At 48.3% G+C, this 20,660-nt stretch overlaps 2 protein-coding genes across 6 annotated transcripts in view; both read left to right on the top strand.

Annotated features, from left to right (window-relative positions):
• The window catches only part of MYO5A (myosin VA), a 223,741-nt gene extending 211,844 nt beyond the window's left edge, over nt 1–11,897 (top strand). For all 4 annotated transcript variants that reach the window (XM_038750542.1, XM_038750543.1, XM_038750544.1 and 1 more), the window contains 6 exons: nt 2,316–2,466; nt 4,635–4,917; nt 6,737–6,911; nt 7,664–7,744; nt 8,072–10,869; nt 11,677–11,897. In XM_038750542.1, the coding sequence (XP_038606470.1) occupies nt 2,316–2,466; nt 4,635–4,917; nt 6,737–6,911; nt 7,664–7,744; nt 8,072–8,224 (843 nt within the window). In that variant the 3' untranslated portion in view covers nt 8,225–10,869; nt 11,677–11,897. The remainder of the gene's footprint in view (nt 1–2,315; nt 2,467–4,634; nt 4,918–6,736; nt 6,912–7,663; nt 7,745–8,071; nt 10,870–11,676) is intronic.
• A 152-nt stretch (nt 11,898–12,049) lies between these two features.
• The window catches only part of MYO5C (myosin VC), a 94,788-nt gene continuing 86,177 nt past the window's right edge, over nt 12,050–20,660 (top strand). For both annotated transcript variants that reach the window (XM_038750013.1, XM_038750015.1), the window contains exon 1: nt 12,050–12,122. In XM_038750013.1, coding sequence (XP_038605941.1) covers nt 12,096–12,122 — 27 coding nt within the window. In that variant the 5' untranslated portion in view covers nt 12,050–12,095. The remainder of the gene's footprint in view (nt 12,123–20,660) is intronic.

Raw genomic sequence — 20,660 nt, forward strand, 5'->3', positions numbered from 1 at the left:
GTTCCAGTTCCTGTGCCTTGGATCAATCCAACAGACCGGCAAGCTACTCGCTGGTTGAAACTCAAAAATGGTTCCCTCTGCCCATATGGACTAAGGGGATGACAGACATCAGTGTGCCCTCTCCACTCCCAGGAAAGTGGATGGCCAGGAGGAGTAAGGGAAGGGAGTGGTGTGGTATAGGGAATTTCTTGGAAGCTTAATTTTCCCACCAGAAGAGATGATGACTCTGTGCCCCGGTTTTGAAAGTGCTTTTCATACAATAAGCATTTCGTCTCAAAGCTCATCTTAAAATTGACCAGGACCCCTCAAACAAAGTGCTAATGTTGCTAAGATCAAGCATGATGAAATGAACCAATATGATCATGAGTAATAGCAAGATGGTCCTCCTGTTGGACTCAGCACTGAGTCCAGTTCTCAGCTTTACCACTAAAGGAAAATGTAATGTTGGAGAAGGTCTCCAAGAATCCCATGATCGATTAAAGCGATAGGCCAAAGGACCCCCCCGACCCCGCCAAGAACAGGCTAAAGAAAGTGGGATCATTTAGTCTGAAGAAGAGAGAGAGCTGGGGGGTGACTTAATGGTTTCCAAAAATATGGAGAGCTTTTACACAGAAAATAACAACCATCTGTTCACTTTGCCTTATGAGGATAGACCATGAAGAACTAGGCCACACTGCTGCTGAAGGATTTGGATAGACATTTTGGATTTCCTGAGGTGGGTGGTTGACACAAGAGGACATGCAATTCCTTTCTCTGGAGATCTGTAAAATATAAACTTTTCTAGGTTGGTTTATATCTGGGCAGGAGTCGAAGTCACGTGGATCGGTCCAGAAAGGGACACCGGTCCGGCCTGAATTTGTTCATAGGGGACGCTTTTTATTCTTTCTGCTCCATGGCGTTGCGGTGGCTAGGTTGCCGCACTCCAACATGTGTGCCAAATGGACTTGGCCCCTAAGCAGTACCGGTAGCGACGCAGGCTCTGGGCTGCAGTGGGCCAGGTGGCTACAACAATGCTGGCAGTCTCTGTAGCGAGCTAACTTGCCCTAGGTGGGGTGCCGAGAGTGTGGTGATGGGGGAATGCCGGTCCACACTCCTGCTTCTCCTGCTGTTTAGGCCCCAGGACCCAGCCTCCCCTCCCATCCCAGAGACCTGCGGTATTCCCCTCATCCTGCAAGGTGAGCTGGAATCTCACCACTGCGGATTGAGAGGCCCCCTCACCCACCACCGCTCCACAATGCCTCGTCTTATCCGAATAGCCCCCAGCCCCGCCCTCCCTCTACTGTGAGACCAGTCCATTTTTTACTTTTGGCCCCATGCCTGGACCTGCCGTGAGGGTGGACTAGCTGTTCTGTCAGTGATCCTTTGAGCACTGTGCTCTCTGCCTTTTCACGTCAGCGTCTGCTCGTCTTGTCTTATGCCGTCGAGTCGCCTCCGACCCATAGCGACACCATGGACATATCTCTCCCAGAATGTCCCCTCTCCACTACCAGGCGTTCTGGTAGTGGATCCATAGAGTTTTCTTGGTAAAAATATGGAAGGGGTTTACCATTGCCTCTTTCTGTGCAGTCAGTTTTGAGTCTCCACCCTCATTCATTCAGTCAGTCGTATTTATTGAGCGCTTACTGTACTAAGCGCTTGGGAAGTACAAGTTGGCAACATATAGAGACGGTCCCTACCCACCAACGGGCTCACAGTCTAGAAGGGGGAGACAGACAACAAAACAAAACATGTGGACAGGCGGCAAGTCGTCAGAACAAATAGAATTAAAGCTAAATGCACATCATTAACAAAATAAATAGAATAGTAAATATGTACAAGTAAAATCAATAGAGGAATAGATCTGTACAAACAAATATATAGGTGCTGTGGGGAAGGGAAGGAGGTAGGGCTGGGAGGGGATGGGGAGGAGGACCGCGCCATTGCTGCCTAGCACAGGGGAGTTTTGACACTCATCACATATTCTTTTCCACAGATGTGTGGGCTCTAACCAGCACTGCTAACAATGGTAAAGCAAAAACGATAAAGTTAAAATGTTTGCCAGGCTAATGACAGAGAAAAATCACTTTTAAAACCCTGAGTAATTTTTAAAGATAAACTAATTAAATCTGCATAATTTAATATGCACTGTTAACCCAAACATATTCCATCTAGGTGGGAAGGGCCCATCAGGTGTATCCTTTTTGCCTGGTTTGATAAGCTCTCTTCCAAGTTTTATGATTTTTCTCTGAGGAACAGGATGATGTGAGAGGTCATTCTTAAATGGGGAGAGAAGTCAACTTTGCCTCTTACCTGCTTTCCTTGCTTTCTGGATTTAGGGATTTATGAAGCACAACACGTCTCGCCAGAACGAACACTGCCTCACCAATTTTGACCTGGCTGAGTACCGGCAGGTGTTAAGTGACTTGGCCATACAGATCTACCAGCAGCTTGTGCGAGTGTTAGAAAATATCCTACAGCCGATGATTGGTAAGGCTCAACCCGAGACAGTGTGGGGCCAGTAAGAAGAACGAGGCAGAAAACAAGAGTGATCTTAGCCTGACATTATCTGGGGAGGCCGGCCTTCCGTTAAGCATTCATATTTAAGTATTGGTACCTAATTAATCCATCAGTGGAAGTTATTGAGTGCGTACTGTATGCAAGGCACTGTATAATGCACTTGGGAAGGTACAGTCCAACAGAGTTGGTAGACATTTTCCGTTCCCACAGCAAGTTTCCAGTCTAGAGATTAACTAATTAGCTCCTGACCCTCCCCAGAATGATTTCCCGGCCACTACCAGGACAACTTATCGGAGAAGTTGTCTCTCTAAGACAGCTAAGAAGTTGTCTTAGAGAAGCAGCATGGCTCAGTGGAAAAGAGCATGGGCTTTGGAGTCAGAGGTCATGGGTTCCAATGCCGGCTCCGCCAATTGTCAGCTGTGTGACTTTGGGCAAGTCACTTCACTTCTCTGGGCCTCAGTTACCTCATCTGTAAAATGGGGATTAAGGCTGTGAGCCCAACGTGGGACAACCTGATCACCTTGGAACCTCCCCAGTGCTTAGAACAGTGGTTGGCACAAAGTAAGCGCTTAATAAATGCTATTATTATTATTATTATCATCACTTTTTCCCCACTATTAGAAATGAGGACTGGGCTCTCCGTGAAGCAGCAGTTCACTTAGTCTCCTGGGCCTGCAAGGAGAGAAACCTTTCGTAGAATTTAGCTTTGTAGTGACAAACTCAGCTGTCCTATTCCACAGTCGGTTAGTGGTGTTTATAGAGCACTAGCTGAAGGTTAAGCACTGTACTGAGAGCTTGGGAGTGTACTTAAGAGAAGCAGCGTTGCTCAGTGGAAAGAGCCCGGGCTTTGGAGTCAGTGGTCATGGGTTCAAATCCCGGCTCTGCCAACTGTCAGCTCTGTGACTTTGGGCAAGTCACTTCACTTCTCTGTGCCTCAGTGACCTCATCTGTAAAATGGGGATTAAGACTGTGAGCCCCGCGTGGGACAAACTGATCACCTTGTATCCCCCAGTGCTTAGAACAGTGCTTTGCACATAGTAAGTGCGTAACAAATACCATCATTATTATTAGTAGTAGTATTATTACTTGAGAAGCACCATGGCTACCGGCCTTCCGGCACAGGCCTGGAAGTCAAAAGGACTTGGGTTCTAATCCTGGCTCTTTCACTTGTCTTTAATGTGACTTTGGGCAAGTCACTTAACTTCTCGGGGTCTGTTACCTCATCTGTAAAATGGGGATTAAGACTGTGAGCCTCATGTGGGACATGGACTGTGTCCAACCTGATTAACTTGTAATCTACCCCAGCGCTTAGTACAGTGCCTGACACATCGTATGCCCTGAACAAATGCCGTTGAAAGAAAGAACGAGAGAAACAAGTCCCAAGTTCCCTGCCTTTAAGGAGCATGCCTCTAAGGGAGAGCCATTGATGAACCCTGTAGCTGAAGCCAGTATTCTGAGGAAGGACATTTCTGGGCTCTGAAGCGGCCCAGTTGGGAGGTGGTTGAGTTACTGTGAATATCTAGTATGTAGATCAGGCAGTCCAGGTAAATTCACGCTGGAAAGGAAAATCCTGGAAGCCCTGGAGAGTGAGATGGCTGGGGGAGGAGGGATGAAGAGGGAATCTTGACCTTTCTCATGAGGGCCTCCTCATTCTGGAGTTCATGACAGAGTTATTGTAAAACCTGAGGTGTTTGTTGACTGTGGAATAGTCTTTTAGTTTTTACACTCTGAGAAGCAGTATGGCTTAGTGGAAAGAGCCTGGGCTTGGGAGTCAGAGGTCAAGGGTGCTAATTCTGGCTCCACCAAGTATCCGTTGTGTGACCTTGGGCAAGTCACTTCACTTCTCTGTGCCTCAGTTCCCTCATCTGCAAAATGGGGATTAAGACTGTGAGCCCCATGTGGGACAACCTGATTACGTTGTACCTACCCCGGCGCTTAGAACAGTGCTGGCACATAGTAAGCGCTTAACAAAAACCATCATTATTTACTATTTATTTACACCTGAGAAGGATTCCCCACCTTGGGCCGCTAGTCCCTGCAAGGGAAAGTCTGGGTCAAGGAGATTTTTCCTCTGTCATGCGGTGCCTAGCGTTGGCTCCCTCCCAACTGTCTGTGCCTCTGATTTCGTCCTAACCCAGTTTCCGGCATGTTGGAACACGAAACGATTCAGGGGGTCTCCGGAGTGAAGCCCACCGGGCTGCGGAAGAGGACCTCCAGCATTGCTGACGAAGGGACCTACACCCTGGACTCCATCCTCCGCCAACTCAGCTCCTTCCACTCAGTCATGTGTCAGCACGGGATGGATCCCGAGCTCATCAAGCAGGTGGTCAAGCAGATGTTCTACATCGTTGGGGCCGTGACCCTGAATAACCTCCTCCTGCGCAAAGACATGTGCTCCTGGAGCAAAGGCATGCAGATCAGGTGAGGCAGCGTGCCAAAGCTGGCAGCTTTGGGGTACTTACCCTGCTTTAAGACCGTCACTGAAGAATGATATCATTTATATGATGAGAGAGATAGCTGGGAGAAGGGGTGGTGTACAGTTTCAGAAGGAACCCTGGAATTGGATGTTAAACGTATTGACCCTTCTGAAGGAATGGACATCGAGACTTAATTAGCCAGAGGATGTTGTTTACCTTTCCTTGGTTTTTCAAAGTATCACTGATTACAGCTCCTCACTGCAGGCCCTAGCCAGAAAGCGATCCTCCAGGATCCCAGGGGAAAATCCCTGCTCAACCAGGAAGCTCATTATTTTGAGATCAGGCAGGGGATGGGGAGGTGTTAATTAAAATTGGGGTGAGCTGACTGCTTTCTTGAAGTTTGAAATGCGAAAACTTACAGTGCCCAACGAATGACTAAAATACTTTAAAATCTTATCTCGAAAAACTCCAATCAGTCTGTCAATCAGTGTCATTTATTGAGTCCTTACTGTGTGCAGAGCACTGTGCTAGGTGCTTGGGAGAGTACAGTACAGTAAAGTTGGTAGACATAATCCCACCCTTTAAGGAGCTTACAATCTAATGGGAGAAACAACCATTAAAAGTAATCACAGATAGGGGAAGTGGCAGAGTACATTGATATCGATCATATTTATTGAGTGCTTACTATATGCAGAGCACTGTACTAAGAGTTTGGGAAGAGTACAATGTAACAGAATCAGTAGACACTTTTTTCCGCCTAGGGCGAGCTTATGGCATAGAAGGGTTATGTACATAAATTCAGTGGAAGTGGGGTGAATATCAAAGTGCTTGACATACAGAGCCAAGTGTATAGGCGGCACAGAGGAGAGGATGTATAAGTTGGGAAAATGAGAGGTTCGTCAAGAAAGTCTTCTTTTTCTTATGGTATTTAAGTGCTTACAGTGGGTCAAACACTGTACTAAGCACTAGCATGCAAGTTAATTAGGTTGGAGGCCGCATAAGGCTCATAGTCTAAGTAGGAGGGAGAACAGGAGAACTGAGGCATAAAGAAGTTACGTGACTTGCCCAGGGTCCCCCGGCAAGCATTTGGCAGAGCCGGGATTAGAACCCAGGTCCTCTAACTTGCAGGCCTGTCCTCTTTCCACCAGGCCTTGCTGCTTCCTGGAGGAGATAAGGTTTTAGTAGGACTTGAGGATGGGGAGAGTGGTAGTCTGTCGGATATGAAGGGGGAGGGAATTGTTTCAGTGGTTCGCACACAGTAAGATCTCAATAAATACAGCTGATTGCTTGATTAATCATTGAAGTTACGGGCTGCAGTGGATTATCCGTCCGGGGACTGCAGCCTGCCAGGCTGTCATCCCAGCCGGTGCAGAACTTGCGGAAGGGTGAGGTTGTGGCTTATTGCATCTTCTTTCAATTTGAAGTTAATTCTCATGGATTTTCCCACTGGGACCAATTTCATTCTGGAGAATTCCCAGGCAGGTCCATGGGGTAAAATCCCTGGGAATTCCTTTTGAATTTAAAAATATACAGTGGAAACCCATGGTGGCCCCCCAACTGCGCCCCTCCACCCGCCCCCAGCCCACCTTCATCACCATCCAGAGATGACCATTCAGGCCGGGAATGGTTATATATTTTATGGGACTGCTTAGAATGAAGACCATTCAAGGCCATCCAGACAATCAAGATTACGGGAGAGATGTTCAATTCTGGGCCTGCAGCCTCCCTCACACTATGGGGAAGGTTGGCCACCCAGTGGGAAGCCGCTTCCAAATCCTGAGCCCTGGGGATCACGGGCATGTTGACTTGCTTTTCTTTCCCAGGTACAACGTCAGCCAGCTGGAAGAGTGGCTCCGGGACAAGAATCTGATGAACAGCGGGGCCAAGGAAACCTTGGAGCCCCTCATTCAGGCCGCCCAGCTGCTGCAGGTGAAGAAGAAGACAGATGAAGACGCAGAAGCCATTTGCTCCATGTGTAATGCTCTAACCACAGCGCAGGTAAAAGAGCAGCCCTTTAAATCATGGGCCTTGAGAACATGAAGGACATGTCCATGATCATTATGTCCCCTCTCTCTAGCTCCAGGCAGGCCGCCTGTAATCCATTCAGACAGGTGGATGGCTGTCCTTAAAAAACATCTCCAGAAAAAGAAATAGGACAACAATCTTTGAGCACTTCAGAATACTTACTATTAGGAAAGAGCGATAATGGTATTTAAGTGCTTATTATGTGCCAAGCACGGTTCTAAGCTCTCGGGTAGATAACCGTATAATCAGGTTGGAAACGGCCCGAGTCCCCCACGCGGCTTACAGTCTAAGTAGGAGGGAGAAGAGACATATGTTTTCTTTACTGTCCATCCCACTCAGAGTGTGTCAGAGTTTTTGTTTGTAGGATAGAATTGTCTTCTTTAGTCCACCGACGGACCTGCTTGTGCTTAAAGGGTTGAATTAGACTTTAGGCAAGGCTCGATCCTCTTGCTAATAATTTCCTTTGCTCTGCTTTTTGACTCTGAGCAAATTTAAAGCCCAGTAATGAAGATTAAAGCTTTCCCTGGGCAATGCAGTGATCTGAATGCCTAAATTTCTATGAGAACATTTTCGGTCTGTGATTATTGTGCGTTAACTGGGAAAAGATGAACCTTTCCATTTGCATTTTCCAGTAATTATCTATAAAGGCCACCCGTTTTTATCTAGAGTGTAGGTCTGTTTAATTGATATTAGATAGAAATCGAGAATGATTTCTCTTCCACCAGATTGTCAAAGTATTGAACTTGTACACCCCAGTGAATGAGTTTGAAGAACGAGTCTCTGTATCGTTTATCCGGACCATTCAGGTAAGAGGCTAAACTCCTCCCTTGTAGACTGGCGTCTGGGTTTCTGAAGCTTGGGACTGCGAGCCAGGGTGTTTTCAAATGAAGATTTTGGTTGATATTTTGATGGAGGCAGTATCTTTGTCTCAAACCCTGGTGCCTTGGTTACATGTCCATTTTGTTTGTTCTTTTTCGTTGGAAAACAGCAGAGAAATGAGTGCCAGGGAAAATTGACTGGAGAAAACAAGAGTCTTTTCTTTTCCTTCCTCCGAATTGCTGTTTGTATGCATTTTTAGTAGAAAAAGTGTTCCTCGCAATCAAACACTGACAACCTATTTCTTATCTTTCTAGATGCGTTTCCGAGACAGGAAGGATTCTCCCCAGCTGCTAATGGATGCTAAGCACATCTTTCCTGTTACATTTCCCTTTAACCCATCCTCTCTTGCGCTAGAAACCATCCAGATCCCAACCAGCCTAGGTCTGGGATTCATTGTGCGGGTCTGAGCGGGAAAACACCCAGCCTGTCAGCCGTCGAACAAGAAGTTTCTTTCCTGAAGCCTGAATCCGTTTCCCCCCAGAGCTACTGAAACACATTTTTCAAAGAAGCAGTACCATGTTTCCATGCCTCCCCACCCCTCGCCCCTCACCCCGTATTCCCCAAGGTGCGGGGGGAGAAAACTGTAGCTGGGTAACTGCAAATCTGCCTAGGATTCCTGTACTTCCTTGGATAGAAAGATGTGGTCCTGTAGCAATCCTTACTTTCACACTGATAGTGTACCCTGATCTTTGAGATAGCTGGAGTTTGAATCCAGGCGTGTGGCCAGCTGAAAAACGGGGCTTCGGCTGCCGAGAGCTGTTTTAGAGCCTTAGTCCGTATTTAAATAGTGTAAATGAATCTTAATTCCGTGCGTGAGCTGCTACCGGGGCGGGGCCAACAGGAATCAACAGGATACCAAACGGAAGAGCGGAAAGAAAGGAAAATAATTGACAAGGTGTAGTCCTTTAGAAAACGGTTCTGTGTTAAGCATCAACCTGGAATGGAGAAACAGACGATATGTAAAGTAATTTGTCAAGTTGCTTCCTTGTGTCACTTTGCAATCAATTAAGAGGTATTACAAGGTCTACTGGCGTACTCAATAGCGTAGATATTCATTTGATAGCACCGTAGTTTTCCCGAGCATCTTAATTGCTGCCGCGTACTGTGTTCTTTTAAATGTACAAGGATATTCTTCTTAGACACTACAACAATAAGATCCTATTTATTAACTTTGTTTACAATCCAATACGATCCATTAATTTAACTGGATTATATGCAAATGTCAACAACTATCACCTATTAAGGAAAATGGTAACTAAGCACAAGTAGCACACTGGAATTGACGAGATAGTTTCATTTAATGTAGCTTATTCACATGTTCAAATGTAGGGTCAAAGCGAATGCAGTTTGTTTTGGGATTTTGTCACATGAATTTATTTGGTATGGGGTCAAAGCCATTTTAGTCTGCAGTTACCCGCTAACCATCTCATTCCCGATCGTCTTGCGGTGGGTGTTTTCCACGTGCCCGGCTTCATTTCTTTAGCCTTTTTCCTCAAACCGTAATTTCTCACAGATGTCTAGAAGAAAAGGGGGAGCATCAGTGATCCAGGTTTTCATCTCAGATCTTTTGTAAACGTCTGTGTGTGAAGCATATTTGCTTTCCTTGTTACTACCGTATCCTGTTCTCAACTGTCACTGGATTCCGAAGGAAAGAAGTCATAGGCTAGAATAATAAGGTAGTCAGGATATTCGGAAGATTTCGTTCATAATGTACAAGATCGATAAAAAACAGTTTTCATCGTGCACCTCTAAGAGATTCTTTACATTCTCTCTCCAATCGCTGACCGTTTAAATCCTCTTCTTGAAGTGCACAGACCCAGATACCTGGCTGTACATCCAAATCCCTGGCCCCGAGTTACAATCATGTGATTTGTTTTATCGCTGGCAGATGTCTTTTTGAATAGTGACGTATCATGTTGGATAGCAGGGTGCATTATTATTGAGGCAGAGTAGAAAATTTTCCACTTCCTGGTGATGCTGACTGGGCTCGGTTCCCCCTATTTGGAAAAACATAAACTCCCCGCTGCTGGCTTGTCCTTCCGCTGGTTATTGCTTGCGTTGTCGAGACGTGCGAAGTGTCGCTCCATTCTAGCGTATGGCCGTTTTGCCACACAACCCCAGGTACCTGCACCTATACACCCTTCAAAATATCGATGAATCTAGCGTCGTTTCTTAGAAGAAAAACATTGCCTGGTCTGGTACTGGAGGGATCAACTGCATAGCTACGTAGTTTACCATCTGTTGGATAGACCAGTACTCTTTGACTCTTAAATCTGCATGAAGGCAAATGACCTTGTACATCATGGTGACCGCCAGAAGCGGAATCAACCGTTTTCAAACTCCAATGCACAGTTTTTAAATCGTGTCTGAAGCATTGCCAAGATCTGCACCGATTCGGGTACCGTATAGAAACAAGCACTGTCTCCTTTGTTTCCGTAGGCCATCTAAACCCTTTAGAGTAATTCCATTTACGGAGTAAACCAAACCCACTCCACCCACCGAACCAGAGCTTCCCGGTGCCCAACGGGCACCTCGGAAGGCAGCCAGGGATAGAAGCAGCATGAACTCTTGCAAGCCAGTGGGGCACTTTGTGCACTGAAATCTTTACTTACTGAATTAACCCCCAATGGTCCGAGAGTTTGCCCAGCTTCCCAAGGCCTGTCATGCCCGGAGAAGGCCGCCCTCTGTGATGCTTTCATTTTGGCCCAAACGCAATCATTTCTGCCTCTTAGCAATCCCTCTGAGAGATAACTCGAGCTTCTTGGCTCTGGCACTGAAGGTAGAGCAAACCAATGTTTCAGGCATCGTGTACCTCTCTACCTTTGATTTAGACCGGGTTTTGCGTTTTGAAAGAAAATCCTGAACTTCGGAAGTAGACGGATTTGTTTTAAATTTTATCTTTGAATTAAAAAGAACTGGAACTACTGTATATTCTTGCTGTACATCCGAAACTGAGAAATGCTGTATTAAAATATCTGCCTAAAATATTTTTGCGTTTATTTTTGAAAATGTGTTTACTTGTATAAAGCCTTCCTCTTCTCTCCAGAAAAAGGTTAGTTTCTTTTCTTTACGGGTATCGTCGGTTGATTGGCATTTCTTTATTATCCCATAGAAATTGTATGTTACTCGACCTAGTTTGCAGGAAGATGGTATTAAGTTAAATTCTCTGTGTGTTTGTCACAAAATTCTCGGCAGAACAGTATTTTACATGCACTTTTCAGATGCAAGATATCTAGTGTTGTGTTAGAAGGTAAAATGTACTATTATCACTTTAACCCCAAATATCAGGTTTCTGTTGAAATAACTTGTGAAGTAATGCAAATGTTTGGACTTTATTTTTTTTTCCTCTAAATTATCAGTTTACCATTTCATCGCGGACATATACGTTGTGTTTTATTTCATGTATGGTTAGAGATGCGATAGATGTTACAGAATGATGGAAAAATAGGAATTTATCAATATCCCTTTTGGAACCTAGATCTTCTGCGGAGGTGTCGCACAGAGGTCACATCTGAACTTTGGCAAATCATGTTCCGGTGGTTTAGAAATTCTGAACTTTTTAAAGGGATGTTATCTGGACTTGATTCCGATACAGACCTGGAAACTCCTGCTTTCCCACCCCTCCCCTCGTTTCATTGGAAGGTGGGATCGCAGCTGGATCTGTGACTAAAAGATGGGGTGTAGTTTGTCTCCGAAAGGATCATTTAAGTAATAACATTCACTGTACAAAAGAGAAAACGCCATGCCGAGAAGCTGAAGAGCAGCATCGTTTAAGTGCGATTTTTAAACGAAACCCATTTCGAGAAATCATTCACCAGTTGTTCTAGGAGTTGTTTTAAGATTTATTTTTTTTCCCCAGAAATATGCTGACGATTCACCTCGTATCAATCAAAGCCTTGGAAAGTGGGTTCTCACTAGGTATCACCGCAGCGCTGAAAGGAAAGCCAAAACAAGATCAGAATGACATTTATGCCCTAAACTGTCGTAGCCGTCCGTTGTTGTACTTAGTAAATGTGTGCATCGTACCCTGTTAGCTGTCCCAGAGAATTGTTCGAATAAAGATACACCTGTAAATTGCTATTGTTGGTGGCCTCTCGCTAGACTTGTTGCCAACATGAGGGTTCCCAGAGGTAGGGGCTGGGAGGGGGCGGGGGCCAAGCTCCTCTTCCTCCTCCTCCCTCCTCCCTCTCCTCCTCCCTCCTCCTCTTCCTCCTCCTCCTCCTCCTCCTGCCGCTGTGACCGGGCCCTCGAAGGTCCCGCTGGCTCCCGGGGACACGCATGGAGCTGGCCGAGCTCTACACCCAGGTAGGGGCTGGGGCTGGGCCCTGGGGGCTGGACTGGGGCTGGGGCTGGGGACTAGGGGCTGGACTGGGGCTAGGGCCGGGGGACTGGGGGCTGGGGGCTGAGCCCTGGGGCCTGGGATTGGACCCTGGGGCCTGGATTGGGGCTAAGGCCAGGGGACTGGGGGCTGGGACTGGGCTGGGGCTGGGCCCTGGGGGCTGGACTGGGGCTAGGGCCGGGGGGCTGGGAATGGGATTGGGCCCTGGGGCTGGGGGCTGGGACTGGGCCCTGGGGGCTGGGGCTGGGGACTGGGATTGGGCCCTGGGGGCTGGACTGGGACTAGGGCCTGGGGACTAGGAGCTGGACTGGGGCTACGGCTGGGGGGCTGGGGGCTGAGCCCTGGGGCCTGGGATTGGACCCTGGGGCCTGGATTGGGGCTAAGGCCAGGGGAATGGGGGCTGGGGGCTGAGCCCTGGGGCCTGGGATTGGACCCTGGGGCCTGGATTGGGGCTAAGGCCAGGGGAATGGGGGCTGGGGGCTGAGCCCTGGGGCCTGGGATTGGACCCTGGGGCCTGGATTGGGGCTAAGGCCAGGGGACTGGGGGCTGGGATTGGACCCTGGGGCCTGGATTGGGGCTAAGGCCAGGGGACTGGGGGCTGGGACTGGGCTGGGGCTGGGCCCTGGGGGCTGGGAATGGGATTGGGCCCTGGGGCTGGACTGGGGCTAGGGGCTGGGACTGAGCGCTGGGGGCTGAGCCCTGGGGCCTGGACTGAATCAACTTGTACTTTCCAAGCGCTTAGTACAGTGCTCTGCACACAGTAAGCGCTCAATAAATACGATTGATTGATTGGACTGGGGCTAAGGCCAGGGGACTGGGGGCCGGGACTGGGCTGGGGCTGGGCCCTGGGGGCTGGACTGGGGCTAGGGCCAGGGGGCTGGGAATGGGATTGGGCCCTGGGGCTGGACTGGGGCTAGGGCCTGGGACTGGGGGCTGAGCCCTGGGGCCTGGACTGAATCAACTTGTACTTCCCAAGCGCCTAGTACAGTGCTCTGCACACAGTAAGCGCTCAATAAATACGATTGATTGATTGGACTGGGGCTAAGGCCGGGGGACTGGGGGCTGGGACTGGGCTGGGGCTGGGCCCTGGTGGCTGGACTGGGGCTAGGGCCGGGGGGCTGGGAATGGGATTGGGCCTTGGGGCTGGGGGCTGGGACTGGGGCTGGGGGCTGAGCCCTGGGGCCTGGACTGAATCAACTTGTACTTCCCAAGCGCTTAGTCCAGTGCTCTGCACATAGTAAGCGCTCAATAAATACGATTGATTGATTGGACTGGGGCTAAGGCCGGGGGACTGGTCTGGGGGCTGGGAACTGGGATTGGGCCCTGGGGCTGGACTGGGGCTAGGGCTGGGGGGCTGGGGGCTGAGCCCGGGGGCCTGGGATTGGGACTGGGGGACTGGGGCTGGGACGGGGGCTGGAAGCGCCTGGCGCACCTGCTGGGAGTGAGCAGCCGGGCGGAGCATATGGGAGAGAGTGGAGCAGGGGACTTTGAGCCAGGGAGAGGGGGCTCGGAGCAGGTGGGGATGCCAGAGGGAAAGTAGAGGGGCCTGGATCCGGGCAGACCCCTGCCTGGGAGAGGGGCGCCCCTCCGCCCTCCAGAAAGTGCCCCCTGCCTTGGCCCCCTAAATACCCAGCCAGGATATCCAGGATCCAAGCTAAAGGAGGGGATGGGGGAGAATGGCACCCTGCAGCCCCTCCATCCCACCGAGCCGGGCCACCGGACCCCCAGATCCCCTGGCCTGCCAGACAGCTTCTGGGGAAAAGATTTCCTTCCCCAAAGAGTCCACTGCCAGCCTGGAGTGGGCTCCTTTTTTAAGGTCCCCCTCAATACAGAGCTGCCCCAGGCTGCTGCTCCCCACAGAGACCCCGCTCCCACGTCAGGGCATCCAGTTGGGGCCCGGTCCGGGGCCTGTTCAGGCGGTTGGGAGTTGTTCCCTCTGGCTGACATGTCTCCCTCGCTTGTTTATCAATAATATAATCATCGTCGTCGTTCTTATGATTAATAGTAATAATAATGATTACATTCGTTAAGCACTTTCGATGTGCCATAATAATGATGGCATTTGTTAAGCGCTTACTATGTGCAAAGCACTGTGGGGGGATACAAGGTGATCAGGTTGTCCCACATGGGGCTCACAGTTTTAATCCCCATTTTCCAGATGAGGTAACTGAGGCTCAGAGAAGTGACTTGCCCAAGGTCACACAGCAGACACGTGGTGGGGCCGGGGCTCGAACCCATGACCTCTGGCTCCAAAGCCCGGGCTCTTTCCACTGAGCCATGCACTGTCCTAAGCTCTGGGGCAGATACCAGGTTACCAGTCTGGACACAGCCCCCGTCCCATATGGGGCTTTTACTGTCTAAGTCGGAGGGAAGAGAATTCAGTACCCATTTTTGCCAATGAGGAAACTGAGGCACCAAAAACTTGTGACTTGACCAAACTCACGTAAGCGAGGGGCGGATCTGGGATTTGAACCCAGGTCCTCCGGCTTCCAGGCCCGGGCCGTTTCCACTAGGCCACACTGTTTCTCTTACCTTTCTCCCAAACGACAACAAAACCTCCAGCTGAGTTTGGCTCATCTTTCCGTCCAGGGTCGCTGGAGATCAGAGCCTTTTTGGTTTGAATCTTAATAATAATAATAATGATGATGATGGCATTTGTTAAGCACTTACTATGTGCAAAGCACTGTTCTAAGCACTGGGGAGGATACAAGGTGATCAAGTTGGAGCTCACAGTCTTAATCCCCATTTTACAGATGAGGTAACTGAGGCCCAGAGAAGTTAAGTGACTTGCCCATAGTCACACAGCTGACAATTGGCGGAGCCGGGATTTGAACCCATGACCTCTGACTCCAAAGCCCAGGCTCTTTCCACTGAGCCATGCTGCATCAGAGAATCTTGGTCCCCCTGGGTCAGAATCATGGATCTAGGAGCCTAATTCAGACTTGATCAGTCTATCAATAATAATCAATAATTGAAAGGGCCAGTAGGGATTTCTCCTGGAGGGCCACCCATTCATGGGTCAGCTCCATGATCCACCCAGCCTCAGACTTGGTCTTTGACTGAAACACCAAGAAATTGGGAGAAATGGTGTGTTTCTGCCTCTCAAGCGCTTAGTACAGTGCTCTGCACACAGTAAGCGCTCAATAAATACGATTGATTGATTCCTGGATGTCCAACCCAGGAAGCAGCAGTAGTATTCATTCAGTCATATTTATTGAGCGCTTACTGTGTGCAGAGCACTGTGGTAGCAGTAGTAGCCCAGAAGCAGCCTGGTCTAGTGGACAGAGCATGGTCTGGGTGCCAGAAGGACCTGGGTTCTAATCCTGACTCGGCCACTTCACTCATTCATTCATTCAGTCGTATTTATTGAGCACTTACTGTGTGCAGAGCACTGTACTAACCGCTTGGGAAGTACAAGTTGGCAACATATAGAGACGGCCCCTACCCAACAGCGGGCTCACAGTCTAGAAGGGGGAGACAAAGAACAAAACAAAACATAGTAACAAAATAAAATAAATATGTACACGTAAAATAAATAGAGTAATAAATATGTACAAACATATATACTTCTCTGCTGTGTGACCGTGGGCGAGTCACTTAACTTCTCCGTGCCTCAGTTACCTCAACAGTAAAATGGGGGTTACGATTGTGAACCCCATGAGGGACAGGGACTGTGTCCAACCTGATTTGCTTATATCCACCCCAGTGCTTAAAATGGTGCCTGACACATAATGAGCACTTAACAAATGCCACAATTATTGTTAGTTATAGTATTAGCAGTAGTATTTGATACGATGCACCATGCTAGGAACTTTGGGAAGTACAGAATAAGAAAGTGACACTTTCCTTGCCCACCCAGAGCTTGCAATTTAAAGAAATAATTCCCTTTGTTGGCAATGATTTGGAGATGAATATGTTATTTGCCACTTTCTATTTCCACGTATCAGTCGCCTCCCAAAATTCTGAAATGCATCAAGAATGTGGTGGAGTTTTATGGGAAATTTTTTAAAGTGTAAAAACAATGCTAAATCTCCAACGTCCATCACCATTTGTAGCCCAGCATCCACGGTGATCTATACGGCTGACATATTCTTGGGTCATGTGTTTTTCAAGGATAATAAGAGTATTATCATTAATTATAATAATTCCAAGGGGTACTCTGGCTTTCGGGAGGCCATAGAAAACCCCCTCTGGGAATTCTAAAATCAGGAATGTTTCCTTGACCACGTCCTGCCTCTGGCCTGGAACACCCCCCTTCCTCATATCCAACAAGCAATTACTCTAACCCTCTTCAAAGCCATATTGAAGACACATCTCCTCTAAGAGGCCTTCCCTGACTAAACCCTCCTTTCCTCTTCTGCCACTCCCCTCATCATCACCCTGACTGTCTCCCTTTATTCATTCCCCTTCCCATCCCCACATAATAATAATAATAATAATAATAATAATAATAATAATAATGTCATTTATTAAGCGCTTACTATGTGCAAAGCACTGTTCTAAGCACTGGGGAGGATACAAAGTGATTAGGTTGTCCCACGTGGGGCTCACAGACTTAATCCCCATTTTACAGATGAGGGAACTGAGGCACAGAGAAGTCAAGTAACTTGCCCAAAGTCACACAGCTGACAAGTGGCAGAGCCGGGATTTGAACCCATGACCTCCGGCTCCAAAGCCCGGGCTCTTTCCACTGAGCCATGCTGCTTCTCTTATGTTCTCTTCTCTTATGCTTCTCCTCTGTTATGTACATAACTTATGTACGTAGCTATAATTTATTTATTTACATTAACATCTGTCCCACTGGACGATAAGCTCATTGTGGGCAGGGAATGTGTCTGTTTATTGTTATACTGTACTCTCCCAAGTGCTCAGTACAGTGCTCTGCACACAGTAAACACTCACTAAATATGATTGACTGATGGACAGACTGACTGACTGAGAACAAAGCAAGGAAGAGAAGGTTTCTGCTGATACCTCTGTTTGTTCAGCCCTTCCCAAGAGCACCTCAAAACCTAAAATGCCAGAAGCGGTGAGGTTTGCCTGTCTAATTTTCCCTTGCATCTAATAATAATAATAATGGCATTTATTAAGCGCTTACTATGTGCAAAGCACTGTTCTAAGCACTGGGTGGGGGGATACGAAGTGATCAGGTTGTCCCACGTGGGGCTCACAGTCTTAACCCCCATTTTACAGATGAGGGAACTGAGGCCCAGAGAAGTGAAGTGACTTGCCCAAAGTCACACAGCTGACAAGTGGCAGAGTCGGAATTGGAACCCGTGACCTCTGGCTCCCAAGCCCGGGCTCTTTCCACTGAGCCACGCTGCTTCTCTAGATTCTCCAAGGCAACACAGCCATGTGGGCATGAGAGGTGGGATGGAAAAGGAGCAGATAAGAGGAGTGTATCAATCAATCCGTCAGTCGTATTGAGTGAGTGCTTACCTTGTGCACAGCACTGCACCAAGTGCTTGGGAGAGTACAGTAAAATGGAGTTGATAGACGCATTGCCTGCCCTCAAGTAGCTTACAGATTAGCGGACAACATCTTAAGCCCCCCAACCTAATGATCAGCCGAGTGTGTCCCTGAAGCCCCCTCCACTCAGCCAAAAGAATCGGTCCGGAGATGGGTGAAGGCCCTCCCGGAGCCGGTCACGGCTGCGTCCACCCCAAGGAGGTTTATCTACCTCCACTGGGCAACGTCATCCTTCCTTCTTGGGTTTCAGAGGAGGAAAAACAAGCCCAAGGGAGGAGGAGGGAGAAGGCCGAGTGGGTGTAACCAGAGATGGGATCGAGTCAAGGTGTTCCGTGTTTGCTTGGGAGGCAGGGCTTTCCACCAACATGGGCTCTGCCCAGCTAGGCCCGGCTTGTCTGGAGCGATGCACTAATAGTAATCATCATCGTCATTACTGTGGTATGTGTTAAGCGCTGACTATATGCCAAGCGCTGTGCTAAGCTCTGAGATAATAATGTTGGTCTTTGTTAAGCGCTTACTATGTGCAAAGCACTGTTCTATGCGCTGGGGTAGATGCAAGGTAATCAGGTTGTCCCACGAGGGGCTCACAGTCTTCATCCCCATTTTACAGATGAGGGAACTGAGGCCCAGAGAAGCGAAGTGACTCGCCCAAAGTCACACAGCTGACAAGCGGCGGAGGCGGGATTTGAACCCACGGCCTCCGGCTCCAAAGCCCGGGCTCTTTCCACTGAGCCACGCTGCCTGTTCCCTGTTCCACGTGGGGCTCATGTGCTGCTTTATTTCTCCACCCGAGCGGTGTGGGAAAAGCAGAGCCCATTCTTGGCCACTCTGCCATCCTGCCTAGCCCACCCTGGGCCAGGTGGCTGGCTCGGAGCTGAACAGAAACCTGGTTGGGTCCTGCTGCTGGGATGTTAGCAGCTTCCTCCCTCCTGAGAGCCCGGCGAGGAGAGAGAAAGTGGAATTTATCAGGCCAAACCTTGTGTGGCAAAGAGGCGGACCAGCTGACAGGAGGAGGGGGACGGCGGTAATCTTTCTGGGTTAAAATGGGACTTTTGATTCCGCTCCATTCTATCCTCCGAGGCCAGCCAGATAGGCAGGGTAACAAGTGATGGGAAATGATGCAGAATGCTCCAAACCCCGCCTGGGGCTTGGGGGTGAGGCGTGGGGGGGCTGTTGCAGGGTTTTCTGCAGAATAGACAATAAATTGTCCTTTCCTGGTTACAGCAAGAAACACCTTCCCCTGGGCCAGGCCCAAACCGGGAGGAAATATTTTCGATGTGGGATGTTCCGGACCGAAGATAAAATTAGAGGTGATGTTTTCAGGGCCCCAGGCAGTCAGTCAGTCAATCAATTGTATTTATTGAGTGCTTACTGTGTGAAGAGGACTGTACTAAGCGCTTGGGAGAGTACAATATAACAATATAAAGACACATTCCCCGCCCAAGACGAGCTTACAGTCTAGAAGACCACTCTTGTTGGCAGGGGATCCTTGGCAGGATTCCTCAAGGGAATAGAGCTCCTTGAGAGCAGGGATTGTATCACTCATCATCATCAATCGTATTTATTGAGCGCTTACTATGTGCAGAGCACTGTACTAAGCGCTTGGGAAGTACAAGTTGGCAACATCATCATTCATTCATTCATTCAATTGTATTTATTGAGTGCTTACTGTGTGCAGAGCACTGTACTAAGCGCTTGGAGGTACAATTCAGCAACAGAGACAATCTCCGCCCACAATGGGCTCACAGTCTAGAAGGGGGGAGACAGACATCAAAACAAGTGAACAGGCATCAGTAGTATCATTATAAATAAATGGAATTATAGATCTATACACACATCATTAATAAAAATAAATAGAATTATAATCACAAATATGGACATATATACACAAGTGCTGTGGGGAGGGGGAGTGAGCAGAGGGAGGGAGTCGGGGCGATGGGGTGGGGAAGGGGAGCAGAGGAAAAGGGGGACTTAGTCTTGGAAGGCCTCCAAATTGTACGTTCCCTAGTACTTAGTACAGTGTTCTGCTCAGAATAAATTCTTAATAAATATGATCGATTGGTTGATTCAATTCCATTAAGCACTCTTATGAAACAGTGACGCTTCACCGTGTTCAGGAGAGTTTGGTTAAAGGAACTTCGCCAGAGGGTGAACAGGTTGAAAGGTTTGCTCATGTCTAAGCCAGAGAAAAATCAATACTAGGCTGAGAATGGGATTCACCATCCTCAGTCCCTCCCCCTTCAAATCCAGCAGACCTCCCCATCTGCAAAGCCCTCCTGAAATCACATCTCCTCCAGGAGGCCCTCCCTGCTTTATTGATTTCCTCCCTCGTTACTACTTCAGCACTTCTATGTCACTTAATCCACACCCATGTAGAAGATACACATGTCTTTAAACCCTGTTGCTTCCCTGTACTTACCATTTATTTTAGTGGCTATTTTCCCCACTATATTGTAAGATCTTTGATAGCAAGGATCGTGTCTTCCAACTCCAGTAGCAGCAGTAGTAGTAGTAATTTTTTTTTTGCATTTGTTAAGCGCTTACTATGTGCAAAGCACTGTACTAAGCGCTGGGGAGGATATAAGGTGATCAGGTTGTCCCACGTGGGGCTCACAGTCTAAATCCCCATTTACAGATGAGGGAACTGAGGCCCAGAGAAGTAAAATGACTTGCCCAAAGTCACACAGCTAACAATTGGCAGAGCCGGGATTCGAACCCATGACTTCTGACTCCCAAACCCGTGCTCTTTCCACTGAGCCACGCTGCTTCTCAATAAATAAATACAATAAATAATTGCATTTATTAAGCACTTCCTGTGTGCAGAGCAGCCAGTCAGGCAGTCAGTTGTATTTACTGAGCACTGACTGTGTGCATAGCACTGTACTAAGTGCCTGGGAGAGTACAGTCTCCCATCTCCTTCCTACCATTCCTCTCCAAACTCCTTGAGCGAGTTGTCTACACCTGCTGTCTCAAATTCCTCTCTTCCAGTTCTCTCCTTCACCCCCTCCAATCTGGCTTCGGTCCCCTTCACTCCA

The sequence above is a fragment of the Tachyglossus aculeatus genome, chromosome 8 (genome assembly GCF_015852505.1).
Source record: "Tachyglossus aculeatus isolate mTacAcu1 chromosome 8, mTacAcu1.pri, whole genome shotgun sequence".
Taxonomy (NCBI): domain Eukaryota; kingdom Metazoa; phylum Chordata; class Mammalia; order Monotremata; family Tachyglossidae; genus Tachyglossus; species Tachyglossus aculeatus.